At 36.1% G+C, this 15,303-nt stretch overlaps 1 protein-coding gene across 1 annotated transcript; it reads right to left on the reverse strand.

Moving 5' to 3' along the window:
* Positions 1 to 7,637: 7,637 nt before the first annotated feature.
* On the reverse strand, positions 7,638 to 8,764 carry LOC137646516 (uncharacterized). The gene is made up of 2 exons (XM_068379623.1): positions 8,645 to 8,764; positions 7,638 to 8,156 (listed from the first exon to the last, which is right to left on the reverse strand). The coding sequence occupies exons 1-2, from the start codon at positions 8,762 to 8,764 to the stop codon at positions 7,638 to 7,640; spliced, it is 639 nt and encodes a 212-aa protein (XP_068235724.1).
* Between the last annotated feature and the right edge of the window lie 6,539 nt (positions 8,765 to 15,303).

Here is a 15,303-nt window from a genome sequence, read left to right on the forward strand (position 1 = left end):
GTTGAGAAGTTAAAGAAGACAAATTCTATTCGGATCCTACATTGGCAACAAAAGGCAGAGATGAATGTCATAGCTTAGAAGTTGAAGTGAAAAACGAAAAAGAAAACGTTAAATGAAAATATTTATCATAGATGAAATACAAGAGGAACATTATGACTCCTCATCTCTATCCGTTTTTCCTGCTTAAGACCAAACATATTTATCAACATGAATAAAGGCAAGGGATCTAAATAACTAAGACTTTCCCTAAAACTTTCTTCTTGAACATTTTCCTCAATATACTAGACGACACATTAAGCGTGTGATAAAGACGATATTTTTCATCTTAAGTATGGCACACACTACGTATACGAGAGAGTATCTCTTCCCACTTTTATTTAGCTTTAAAATGTGGGCTTGATTTTTTATGGATATTTTCATTTTGTAGGGAAAAATAGTGATTTCCTCCGGTATCTTTAAAATATATAAAGGCTTATCATGTTCTATTTCATGCTGCTATTATTTTTTTTTTCATCTTGAGGTAAATGTATTTTTAATTACTGCATTCACGGTTGACCCTCATCCAAACTTTCCGTAAATATCCCGAAAATATAAAACATTCTTATCTCTGTTCCATTCGCCTATATACTGAATTCTCGTATGGTGATCTAATCACAATATCCATTTTTTTTCAGACAGTTTCCATTTCATACACTTATGAATATTCAATGACATTCCCTCCTTAGCACACTTCTCCTCTATATCTGGTACTCTTTAGATATCAACATTCATAACAATATTCAGGAGGATTTATTTCAAGTTGAAAGTACTCCAAAAATTTGAATCAATACAATTAGCTGTTTCGTTAATTTAGATATAAAGTGATATATATTAACAAAAATTATTATTATTATTATTATTATTATTATTATTATTATTATTATTATTATTATTATTATTATTATTATTATTATTATTAGGTAAGCATCAATCTTAGTTGGAAAAGATGGATACTATAAGCCCAACAGCTCCAGCAAGGAATATTGCCCAGTAAGGAAAGAAAATCAGGAAACAGATAGAATAGTGTGGTTGAGTATACCATTAAACTAGAGATTACTAACCGAAGGCAGTGGAAGACCATGCTACCCAAGACTAAAGAATGATGGTTTAATTTTAGAGTGTCCTTTTCTTGAGGTGGGGGTGGGGGCACTCACTATTAGATTTTACCTTTAATTTTACCGGTTTATGGAAAGAAATATGTTTGTTCTCCAAACAATTATGTAATACATTATATCATCTATTCACAAGAGCAAACTATAAGCAAAATAGTATTTGTTAATAGAAGTAAACGGGGGCCTTAAAAGTTAGAAAAGGTTTAAAGAAAAAATATAATAATTTAGTTTTAATAGTTCCACATAGCTCAAAAACGCAACATAAATCTCCCGAAATGTCAACGTCAACAAGTGACTGTAAAATTAATCTACAATGACTATTTATGCCTTTTGTGGGCCATTTTTATTCAAATACTTATTCGTACATAGGAAATCCTATATATAACTCTTCACCAGATAAAAAAAAATATGTCAATTAAATTTTGATACCCATAATGAACATAGAATAATATATATTTCGAATGAATTGAGTGGACATAAATTAGTGATATGTTGATTTACAAACAACAATGATCAAATAATTCCTATGATGAAACTGTAGGATTATTATTATTATTATTATTATTATTATTATTATTAGCTAATCTATAACCCTAGTTACAAAATCATGGTACTGAAAAGGTCTCCAACAGAAAAAAATAACCCAGTAAGGAAAGGAAATATGGAAAAAACCATACATGGAAAACTTCTACGATCGCCAAGTACTAAACAATCATGGCCATCATAAGATAACAGATAATTCTGTAAAACACAAGAAAGTGTAACTAAACATCTCTCATGTCTACTTGCCTGAATATTTTTTTAATTACTTTCAAAAGAAAAAGAGTTGTGTGCTTACGTTAAATGGATCTCCTTACAGAATTATAATACCGATGTCTCTACAATAAAGTCAAATTAGATATTGTTGGAAAAACCTTAGGAAATACGTAAAAAATAAAAAATAAACAATCAGATAACATGTATAGGACAGCAGTATCACGTGATTTGGAACACGGGAAGATGGTGAGACAATGTAATAGAATACAGTACATTACCGCTTGTTAAAAGTGCTGAAGAGTAATGAAATTTAACGGGAAAAGAAGAGGAGGTGGTATTTTTATCTGCCTAGAAAATGATAGAGAAACTTTAAAAGCTCAATCTCAATACAGTTGAATACAAAGATTTTTTTTCCTTTAGATTAACCTGTCGTATGGTAGTGCATCACACACAAAGACATACACACACACAGATATATATATATATATATATATATATATATATATATATATATATATATATATATATATATATATATATATATATATATATATATATATATATATATATATACATATATATACCTTGATCTCGTGCTGGTGAGTCAGTAGTGGCACATACCTGAACTTGTGGTGACTGAAATTACTACCTGACTTTCACATTCTGTGGTATTACTGGGTTGTGTCCAATTAAAAATTATATAAAGACTTTTTTTCATACTTCTTTATCTGTTGTGTTTCAGTTTATGCACTATGCATCAAGCTGCCTTTGAACTCAATCTGCGTCAAACACTGGGAGACAAGGCTGAGAATACTCTCATCCAGCCTACCATCCATCGTGATCAGCGGATACAGGATTTGTTAAGAATTAATTCTTATGGAGCTCAATCTACATTTAACTATAACCTCAAGAAACGATATGAAGTCCTGCATGTTGGCAGTGCTAACCGACTAATTCGATCCTGGTCCAACAGATCCTAAAAATCTGATAGTGAGCTCCCTCAAGGAACAAGATGGACTAGGCCTATACACTATAGGTTGTCGGGAGAAAATTATTGGACCAAAATTTACAGCAACTGATCTAAGTGCTAAAATATAGACCCTGATAAAGACTGAAGAGGTTTCTTATATATGCATATCGATTAGAAGAGCAACATCAATAGCCACTGGTGGGCAACGATACATAAAGTGTCAATGTACCATAAAGTTAACAAATTGTAAACTTTATGCGAACTGCTTGCTTAAGCACACATTAGGCAATTATCCTCTTTATGCGAGCGTGTGCATGTATAAAGAAAATATAGGAAAGGTATTTCTCAGATTGGAAAAAAAAATGAAAGATGCTGTTGAAATGAAGTAGAACTATTGTGCAAAATGTGAATTGACTAGTTAAAAGGTGGTATTCAAAGGTTACATTTATGTCAAAGGTTAGTTAAGATTCGTTTTAGGTTGATTCCTTTATAAGGACAATAATATTGAACAATTGAAAATATATCATAATGGATATATCCTATATTGCAGAAATTCTGGAAGATGAGAGCAGAATAATTGAATATGCAAAGTACAATGAACGAATGGCTCTAGGGAAGCAGGTACAACGTGCTATATCTGAAACTACTATAGAATGATTGGTGCTTTGGGAGCTTTACTACACAATTAGTGGATGAACTAACTGTGTAGTAAAGCTCCCAAAGCACCAATCATTCCATAGTAGTTTCAGATATAGCACGTTGTACCTGCCTTCCTAGAGCCATTCGTTCATTGTACTTTGCATATTCAATTATTCTGCTCTCATCTTCCAGAATTTCTGCAATATAGGATATATCCACTATGATATTATTTCCATTGATCAATTGCCCTTATAAAGGAATCATCAACCTAAAACGAATTTTAACTAAACTTTGACATAAGTGTAACATTTGAATGTCACCTTTTAACTAGTCAATTCACATTTTGGACAATACTTCTGCTTCATTTAAACAGTATCTTTCGTTTTTTTTTTATATCTGATAAATACCTTTCATATTTCTTCTATTCATTCACTTAAAATTTGATCAATATACTCCCTTTCTTTGATCACAATTTAATGATTTTGTATATATTAAAACAAGGAAAAATATGAGTTGAGAATTACATTTGATATAAAAATAAAAGTATCACGTTATATCCTTTTTGCGTCTTCTCCAATGTTTTTTATATTTTATCAAAATATTCCTTTCCTTTGATTCAAGTATATTTAACTTATATATATTCAAGCGATGAAAAAATATGATAAAAAATTAGTTTATACAAAGAAACAAAACTATAATGTCATATCCTCCCTTTTCCATCTTCTTCAGGCCAGGATTAAGACAAATCTCATTTTACCTTGTCAAGGGTAGAGACAGTAATGACTATCGGTGGAACATCAATTATTTCTAAATTGAGATCAGGATCTTTGAACTGATGTTTCCTTACTCGTTAATTAGATTTTCCCTTTTTCCTTTCTCTCACAATGGAACGTCAGGCTTTCAAAGTTTTAGACAAAAGAAGGCTAAAAGCGTAGAAGATAGTCCACTCTCTGGTCAGAGGTGGAGATGGGTACCATTCCTTCTCTTTTTCTATATATACTTTATTACCTCTGCAAAGGAGGTTATATTTTTGAGTCAGTTTATTTTGTGCGATCGAGCAGATAGGTGATAACTGAGAGACGGCTCAATTGGAACTGACTTTATTTCGACGCAGCATAAGTATGAATAAAAGTTGTTCCAAGCCAGAACAGCACAAACATTCAAGAACAATTATTTAAGTACATACAGGAATAGAAAGCTATTAGTGTGAGGGGAGAGACATAACGATGATCTACAAAAAAAAAAAAATGCCGTTACATTTTACGAGAATATGTGATATTTATTTATTTATTTTTTATTGACAAAACAATATATACATCGTAATACAATATTTATATTTGGTTTACACAAAACAGTGGGTCTTATTCTTTAATACTAACACATCTTCCCTATTATATCATAAAATATTTTGTCCAGAAAAATTAAAATATTTTCTGCCCTAAAGAAATATAAGGCTATTAATCAACCATCGCAACAAACCCCTCATCCATCAAAACCAAAACGGAAAAAATATATAATTATGAATCTTTAATACTACAAATATATACTGGCACAGGTCAATTACGTGATTTTCTTCTCCAAACAGTGTGTCTATATTCGTATAATTAAGATTTCTAAATTTCTGCCTCTTCGATCGTGACCTTGTACTTTCAATTAGAACATGCATTTCATTTTGTACTGTCTATGAATCACAACAATACACTCGCAACTCCCTCGGAGTTCTACTCCACCTTCCCATCTCTATCCTTAGGTCATGGGGCATTAAACGTAATCTTGTGAAGACAATTTGCATATAGTCTGGTACATAACCATTTTCACTGTGTACTCTATGCATTTGCACGGATCTATTTAAAATTTTCCTGTATGTAAAATATTTTGTTGCTGTTTCAGGTTTATCACAGATTTCATGTTTCAATTGGTCAAGGCTCGGCCCGATGCAGTTCATGGCTCCTCCCACCCTTAAAAAGACATACATGTGAAATAGGGTGCCTTGCTCTGGAGAGGCGCACTGCAAGCAGGTCATTTTACAGGAGATACACAGGTTCGAGGCGATCAATAAAGACCCAGTCCTCTTTGCCATGAACGTTTTCTTTGTTTTACGGATCACAAGGAAAGGGCTTGCTGGTGTCGCTGCCCAGGAAAACTTGCCATGTCTCGTGTAAATCTGTTGGTATGTGGTGCTTTCCTGGATTTGTAATTCTGGCAGCATCGAGCAATTTTCCCACAATGTGACATAGGTGCTGGAGATTATCAGAGGAGGTCACCGACTGAAAAAAATCGGCCGGGACGACCACCAGGTCACCATACACCATTTCAGCTGAGGACACACCCAGGCCGTCTTTAGGAGTGGTCCTTAGTTCTAGAATGACAAATGAAAGCTAGGTAAATCAGTTGGAGTCCTTGCAGTGGGACATCAAAGCTGCTTTGAGATTATGGTGCAAACGATCAACCATGCCTTTGGCTGCAGGGTTGTATGCTGCTATTTGATGAAGGGAGATACCCTGGAGATTCGCTAATATGTCCACAATTGAGAGGTGAAAGTAGTACCCCTGTCAGAAGTAATATGCTTATAGATACCAAATCTCACTATCCATCCTGAGAGCAAGGCAGAGGTACACAAGACAGACCTTGTAGTTTCCATGGCAATGGCTTCAAGACAATGAGTGGAGCAGTCAATGACAGTAAACAGGTAACGATTTCCTTGTGATGTGGATCGGGAACCTACAACATTACCATAAATGTGGGCAAAACGTCGCCGAGTTTATTGAAAGGTACCCACTACTGAATCCGTGTGTCGTTGTACTTTTGAGGTTTGGCTTGAAATACAGGTGTGGACCCAATCCTTAGCATCCTTAGTAATGCCATGTCAAATTAACTCTGTTTTCAATAGCTGTGCAGTAGAATGGCGCGAGGGATGTGAAAGGCCATTAATGAAATCAAACACCATTCAGCGCATTGGAGAAGGTATCCACAGTCTAGGTCTACCATTACTGACTTCACAGAGGAGAGTGGTGTTGTACTCACCGAGAGTGACAACCTCACAACGGAGGGATGTGTAGGATGTCTTACAAGTTTGGTAATCTGGATCTTTTAGTTAGGCTTCTGCCAATGTGTTGTAATCCAATCCCAGGTGAATGGCGACCAGTGTGTTCCTTGACAGAGATTAATTTTCCCTGGGATGTGCTGGAGGGTACAATTGAATTCAGCCATGGGGAAGATATGCGTCGCACTTTTGAGTGAAGGCGTGCAACAGAGGCATGTGGTTCCTGCGAATGACGAAGGCTGTACTTTCCAAGAAGTGGTGAAAGTGAAGGACAGCAAAGTGCACCGCCAGCAATTCATGGTTGAAGGTAGAGTAGCTGGATTCCGCATTTGACAGTTTCTACTGAAGAAGGCCAATGGGTGGAGCGAGCCATTGACCACCTGCTCGAGGACTGCTCCATTAGCAATGTCGCTGGCATCAGTGTAAAGAAGGAGAGGTGCAAGTAGCATGGAAACAGTGAGAGCAACAGCAGTTAATAGGGCCTTTTTTGCGTTACAGAAGGCCGCTTCTTGAAGGGCAACCCTACTTCATGTCTTTTAGCTTGCCCTTAAGGGAAGCTCAGAGGGGGCCAAGAGTGGCAGCGATTGCTTGCAGGAAGATGTGATAATAGTTGATCGTGCCTAATAATTCTTGGAGTGCTTTGATGGACGAGGGCGAGGGGAAGTTCTGAAGGGCAACTACCTTCTCAGGGAGGGAATAGACTCCTTCAGAAGTGATACGGTGCCTCAAGAACGATGCTTCGATGGTGCAAATGGTACACTTGTTGTACCGGATTACAAAATCATTCTGTTGTAGGTGGTCGAGCTCAATGCAGAGATGACGCAGGTGTTCCTCTTTGGAGGAAGAAAACACTAGTATGTCGTCAACGTAACAAACACAGAGGGGGAGGTTCCCTAAGATGCCAGCCATGAGATGTTGAAAAGTGACCCCAGGCATCACGAAGGCTAAGACAAGAGTAATTTAAGGTGTATTTACTGAAGTGGGGGTAGGTGATAATGGTCTCGGGGATGTCTTCCGAGTTCGTGGTCACCTGATAATACCCCTTCAGGAGGTCAAGCATAGGAAAATCCTTTTCTTTTTACAAGTAGTAGGTCATAAAGGCGATGTTTGGGAGGGGGTAGTGATCCAGTTTTGTCTGCATGTTCAAGCGCCCGTAATCCCCACACTGACACAGAGAGCTATCTTTCTTCTGGATGATGTTCATGGGTGACGACCAGGGGTGACGACCATGGGTTTGAGGCCTTCTGGCAATGGCCCATTTCTTCCCATTCAGCGCACGTTTTTTAGTGGCTTCCAAATGATCTGGTGCCAGACGTCTGAATCTGGTGGACACTGGGGGCTCCGTAGTCTTGATATAGTGATAAATACCGCATTTCCCAGGAACCGTGGTTGTTTGACAGAGCTTTCGATGGAAAACCTCCTGGTACGATGTGAGGAAGTGGGCGTAGACATCCATGGGTGCACTGATGTGGTGAGCGAGGTCAGAGGGGTCTGGTTGGAGAGGTGTCAAGGAGTACGAATCACCGTTGATTAACCATTGGTGAGCTATATCGACCGGGAGGTGGAAAGGTGATAGCAAATCTGAAGCGAGTATTGGCTATGTGACATCAGCAATGAGATGCTTCCAAATATAATTGGCACTTCTAAACAATAGTGTGAGGGTTTCTTATGCTTGTGTGGGTATCGCATATCCATTGGCCACTACCAACCGGATGTCAGCAGGCATAAAGAGACTACGTTTTGTCCTGTAGAGTTGCCTTGGCAAAAGATAATGGCAAACACCTTTGTCTACCAAAATTCACACGCCTGTAACTGCAGCATGTAAAAAGAAAAGATTAGTGACAGAGAGCCAACCATCGCAAGCGATGGTCTACTTCCACATTTCTTGGCTACTGATAATCATTCATACATTTCTTCGCAGCAACTCCAAATTTGGAGTGGTAATAGTATAACAGCATCCGATGGCAGTCAGGAAGTTGTTGGTTAGGTCGTTGAATTTGGGGCGCAAGCGAGGTATGGTATATATAGGTGGTTGGTGGCTTTGTCACAGTCCGGCATGTCACAGATTGGACGTCTGTGTCCTACCGAATTCACGTTGGATTCGGTCAATATGGAATAGGTGTCCACATTGTCAGGAGTGGAGGCATTAATGGAGGTCCGGAAGGAGGTAAGATAGCACTCCATAAGGGTATCGACTTTGGTCATTATGTTTTCCATGGGCCATATATCAACATTGGGGATAGCAGCATGCAGAGGTTTGGATAGCCGCCGTACATAAAGGGGGGGGGGGGAAGTAGAATCACTTCACGAGGAGAGCTGTCTGTGGCAGGTTATAGGCGGGAGATACTAGTCATTTCCCTTAGGGCGAGTGAAGCCTCTTGGTCCCTCAACAGTTCTTGACAGAGCATAAAAAATTTCGCTATGCGGGCGACCGGAAATGGTAAGTACTGTACGGTATTGGCGTGTCTCCTTACTTGTACAGGCAATTGGATATTTCTAGGAAAGTGTATTCAGGGATAGCCGTGAGAATGTAATCTGCTTTGGTGCTTGATTGTGTCACTCCCTTGATGCAAAACTGGACTTCAGCATGCTGGAACTGGGTGAACGCTTCTCCACTGGCAAAGGACAGACATTTCAGTGATGTGGCATTCAAAGTAGAGTCAATATCAGAAGGCGGCATCATCAAACACTAAGACACAGTAGTGCGGAGAAGAGGCAGTAGGGGGTTGGTCACTCCCTTTGCTCGTCACCAGAATGCGAGTGAACAGTTAGCTGATAACTGAGAGACGGCGTAATAACTACTGACTTTACTGCGACGCAGTTTGAGTATAGATACAAGCCGTTCAAAGTAAGAATAGCATAAAAATCCAAACATAAAAATTCAAGAACTTAAAGGAATATTCATGTTATCAGTGCGAGGAGAGAGTGATAATGGTAATGCAAAAAAAATAAAAAAACGTTACATTGTATGTGGATATGTGATACACGTGCCCTACCATTTATTCTATTGCCTCTGTGCCTGGGGTCATGATTACATCAAAACTACTCACAGGATTTGAACGAAATTTTCTACACAGCTAGATATTAGGTCATAGAGGACCTCATTAAATTTTTCATATGATTCAGATCCAGATCCAGATTCTAGATCAGGATTTGCATTTTTTCACAATTCTAAAGATATTGTCTGAACAAATTGACGGATTTTGAGGAAATTTCCACCACAGAAATATCGTAGGCCATCGACGACTCTATTAACTTTTGGGGATTATATGGTACCGGATCCGTAATTTAGATCCGGATTTGAATTTTTGACATTTTTAAAGATTACAGCAAAAGAAATTGACACATTGGATTTTCCCCAAATATTACAAATGTATAGATATCATGCATCAAAAAAAAAAAAATCCGATGTTGATATGGAGCAAGATCAGCATTGTACAGTACATTTACCAAGCTACTATACGGTCAAAAAGTGAAAAGTGGAAGATGTCCACAGACTTTAGTTAACTTTTGGCAGTATTCATTGGCGGAAGTAGAGAATTTATTATTGTCATCATTATTATTATTAATATTATTTATATTTAACATTATCATTACTATGATCATTATTATATAAGCTACAATCCAAGTTGAAAAAGTAGGATGCTATTAGCCCAAGGGTTAGTACAGGAAAAAATAGCTGGGCAAGGAAAAGAAATAAGACAAATATTATGATGCAAGAGGAGTAAAAAACAATTAAAATAAATTATGCAACAGAACGGAAATAGATCTTTCATAGATAAACTATAAAAAGAGACTTTTTATAATCTTAGATTTAGTTTTGTCAGTAGAAGACCATTATTTTGATTACGGTAAATGGCGGTTCTTGTTTATAGTTTATTCAATAACTATGCGCGAGGTATTTCGGTTGATTACTGAACCTTTACAATGATTCAATAAATTTTATTAAATGAAAGCTCAAATCTAGATGAGGATTTTGCAATGGGAGATAATATTCAACAGATTAGCCATGATATATATCTTTATTTAGTAATTTAGAAGAGAATGGAAGATAAAATATTTTAATATCCTTCTCTTTGTATAAGTAACCAATATATTTCTAATCGTGTACTCAGTAAGACTAGTTTGCATCAGGATATGATTTTGTAGGCTAGAAGAAAATATATACATTATGGGCGATAATAGATACAGGAAAACTAGCAATAAAAGACATGAACATGCGTCTTCATTTTTCTTGCCTCTTGTCTAGAAAACACATTAACACACCAAATGCAGATTTCACCGTCCGTCTTCTATTCTATTTCTTGTTACAGAGGGATTTATAACATAGGAATGTGGGATGGAGCGGATTTGCAATGGCCAGAATACTTTTCTCGAAATCTCACATCCATTATCTTTTATGGTTCCAGCAAGACATTTATTAAGAATAGTTGTTTCTCCACCAGCCATCTACAATTGTTAAGTGATTTAAGAAATAATCCCATAACTCCATATTAACACTATATATAAAAGCATTAAGTATTACACAGAAATATGCTAAATACTGACGGGTAAAGTGCTAAGTCCTTTTTGGTTAAATGAAGATCTTATAATTTTGAATCCTTTATCTCCTTTCATAACTCTTTCAAGAATAGCTTCCTCTCCATATAAAAAATCATTCAACTATTTAAAATATATTTCTAAAAAGGCCAAATTACCATTACAAAATTAACCTAATGGCTGATTGAGAGAGAGAGAGAGAGAGAGAGAGAGAGAGAGAGAGAGAGAGAGAGAGAGAGAGAGAGAGAGAGATGTTTGTTCAGGTCAAGAAGAGCTTAACCAAAGACTATATACTGAAGGAAGATAGGAAGGCTCAGGCTTTTAACCCACAAATGAGTGTGCTATGAAAAGATGCCAGATACTCCCATGCGAAACGAATGGCTCCATCTGTTGATGGAGCAACCAAACATTCAGAGCGGTAATGCTTACGGGTATATAGGATGGAATTCGATTGTAAACTTTGCGACATATTTGTTCATAATTTGCATTACTATGTCAGTTTATTTTGATCATATATTCATGATATTCTTAAATTTTAGGTAACTAAATTGCAAATTATGTTTCTCAGTCTATTTTTTAGAAATTCAATAGCTATATCTCTTGTGATTTAGTTAATTTTCTTGCAAATTTAAGTATTGTACAGTATATTACAACCATTTTTAAATGTTCTATACAATACCACATTCGAATAAATTAAAACATACTGTATATCTGATTTGTTAAACTTAGCCACAAATGCTTATGTGTAGGCATACATTTAATTGCAGTATGTAGGCCACTGTAAGATGGAGAGATATTAGGTGTATAAAAACACAATTGTATTTTATTTTTTATTGAAATGGAAAAGCATAATGCACTCATGTATAGTTTAGTATTATAAACTAATAAATGTATAAATGTACAATCAGAAGGATCAAAATAACACAAAATTGTATCACACACAAAAATAATCAAACGGGGGTTGGAAATAGAAATAAGGTAGCATACAAGCCAACAAAAAATGAAAAACAAGAGAGATTTACTGTGGATGCCTTACCTTAATCTTACATCCAATATCAGTGAGGCTTACTCATTACCAGCACATACTGCATGTATTATACTGTTTGGACTCACCGTTCTTTGTCCTTAGGAAACCTGTGAAATACCAAATGAGGATCGGTTTCTTTTTGTTTATGGCACACAACACACTTGTGTGACTTCTTTACTGTCGGCGCCATTTTTTTTGTTTGAGTCAACTATCAAATTCTGAATATAAACAAACAGACGACAAACGATGTATACCTACAACGCCATCTGAAATCGGAGCAACCAACTATTGTGTTCACTTTGGAGTTGCCAGCTAGCGTATTAACATTCTATTTTGAGCCTTCCTATCTTCCTTCAGTATATAGTCTTTGAGCTTAACCAAAGTGCAGTAACCCCGAAGTAGTCAACTGTGAGCCTCTGTAATATCTCGGGGACAGTTGACGCGGGTCTTCCCCCAGCAGAAGACGTTTATGTTTCTCCCTCAAAAGATATGGCTCTTCTACATTTCCCGGGGGAAGAAGAAAGACTCAACGACGTCGACGACGATAATCGTGTTGAGAAAGAAATAAGCGATGGGATAAGACATAGCCTCAGCGAAGCGAGAGGTTTGTGACACCAAGAGCTGTTACATCATATCCCTATTGGGATATGGAGACGTTCTAGGAAATATATGACTGTCACCATATCTTCATCACATGTCTAGAGAAGTTTTCAGACCTCTTGTTTCTTACTTTGCCATGCAGGTTGAATTCCTTTTTATATTATATAACAACAACAAGAACACAACCAACAACAGCAACAACAACAATAACAACAAATGTTGGCGTTGATCCATTAAATAAGTAACAAGAAAAGCGTTTTTATAAACATTTCTTCATGAGACAAGACTTCAGATTTATTCTTATTGTCACTGATCAACTAAATTTATTTTACATACACATAAACAAACGTATGAACAAGCAACATACGCACATAAACACACACACACACAATATATATATATATATATATATATATATATATATATATATATGTATATATATATATATATATATATATATATACAGTATATATGTATGTATATATATATATATATATATATATATATATATATATATATATATATATATATATATATATATATATATATACAGTATATATGTATGTATATATATACAGTATATATATATATATATATATATATATATATATATATATATATATATATATATATATGTGTGTGTGTGTATATATATATATATATATATATATATATATATATATATATATATATATATATCAACAACAACTGCAGCCGTGTGTAATTGACTGGAAGACAAAGGCCTCAGAAATATTTTTATTCATGTATGGTGTTTGGGCTAACTTTCATCACCACGCTGGCCAGTGATAAGGATTGTTGGAGATTTTCGTGTGATCACTCACAACAAACCAACCCAGTATGGGTGGCCCTGAATAGTACACCTTAACTGGTTATAGCGATGCAGAAATCCTTTAACTGCTGATACTATGATTTGAGAAAAAAAAAATGGGGCCATACTATACAGTGATACAGTATTTGGAAAATTCCAATAGCAATTTATGTCAGAGGCGATAACCAACTTTTAGCTGAAAAGGGAAAGTGTAGCGATAACGCTCTCAGCCGAACGAAAACAATTTTTAGATCTGAAGTAGAAAATAAAGTTACGACGATGCTTGTTAAGTAGAGCCCTAGGCTTATCTTTGATGTCACGATATTAAGCACAAAGAGATTTGGTTCTCGGCTTTGATAGTTCGTATGGAAATAAAAGAGAAGATTTTGCAAGTTTTTCCCATTTCTTATTGGAAAATACAGATGACATAGAATAATTGAAGTACAGGTATACTTATGAGGTTACTGGCTCACACACACACACGCCTACACATATATCATCACCATCTCCTCCTACGCCTATTGAAACAAAGGAACTCTGTTAGGTTTCGCCGTTGTCTCTATCTTGAGCTATTGATTCAATTCTTCTCCTTGCATCATCGCTTATTTTGCGCTTCATAGTTCTCAGCAGAGTAGTCCTGGGTCTTCCAACTTTTCTAGTGCCTTGTGGAACCCAGCTGAACGTTTGGTGAACTAATATCTCTTGAGGAGTCCTAAGACCCCTCTCCATCAACCCCTCATCATGATCTCACCCACATATGGCACTCGAGTAATCTCTTATAGCTTCATTTCTAATCCTGTCCTGCCATTTAATTCCCAATATCCTTCTGAGGGCTTCGTTCTCAAATCTACTAAATCTATTGGAGATTGTTTCATTGTCATACCATGACTCATGTCCATAGAGTAACACAGATCTCACTAAACGGATATATAGTCTTATTTTCATATGTAATTTCAAGCGCTTTGATTTCCAAACTATACTTATCCTAGCCATTTTCTGATTTTCTTTTTTCATCTTTCACTAATCTCTAATTTTAAATACCCTGTATTGGAGATCATAGTCCTGGATACCTAAAGGATTCGATATCATCAATCCTTTCTCCTTTCAATGATATTTCATCTTCCATTACCTACTCCGTTACCATCATCTGTCTTCCATCTGTTTATCCTCATCCTGACCTCATATGATATTTCATGCATTCTGATAAGCAAGAATCGCAAATCCTGTGTTTTTCTGCTGACAAGGAAACCATCATCAGCATACTCTTGGTCTGCTAAATTCCTATCACCAATCCAGTCCAATACTTCTCCACCATCTCCAACTGTTTTACTCATTGCAAAATCCATGAGGTGAATAAACAACATAGGTGACAATACATCCCCTTGGAGTACTCCGCTGTTCACTGGAAATTCATTCGATAAGACTCCATTAATATTAACTTTGTACATCCTATGCTCATGAACAGACATAATAAGGTTTACATATTTAGGAGGAATTCCTAATTTTGCAGGACTCTTCACAAAACTGGTCGATGAACACATTCAAAGGCTTTTTATAGTCGACAAATGTCATGAAAAGTGGATATCGAAATTCTACGCATTTCTGTACAACATGTCTCAAAATTAAAATTTAGTCATTGATGAATGTAAGTTTCCTAAATCTGAGAAAATGGCTATAGTCACACCAGTTCTGAAAAGGCACTGGAATACCAGGAATTAAGCTTATATAGACCTATTTCAAATATATCCT

Source organism: Palaemon carinicauda, chromosome 9 (assembly GCF_036898095.1).
Source record: "Palaemon carinicauda isolate YSFRI2023 chromosome 9, ASM3689809v2, whole genome shotgun sequence".
In the NCBI taxonomy this organism is placed as follows: Eukaryota; Metazoa; Arthropoda; class Malacostraca; order Decapoda; family Palaemonidae; genus Palaemon; species Palaemon carinicauda.

What these genes read in the sequence shown, in the direction of transcription:
- LOC137646516 (XM_068379623.1), bottom strand. Translation starts at nt 8,764, where the DNA reads ATGACCAAAGTCGATACCCTTATGGAGTGCTATCTTACCTCCTTCCGG. An exon ending in CCGAATCCAACGTGAATTCG is followed by an intron (nt 8,157 to 8,644) that starts GTAGGACACAGA and finishes GATGTCACATAG; the next exon opens with CCAATACTCGCTTCAGATTT.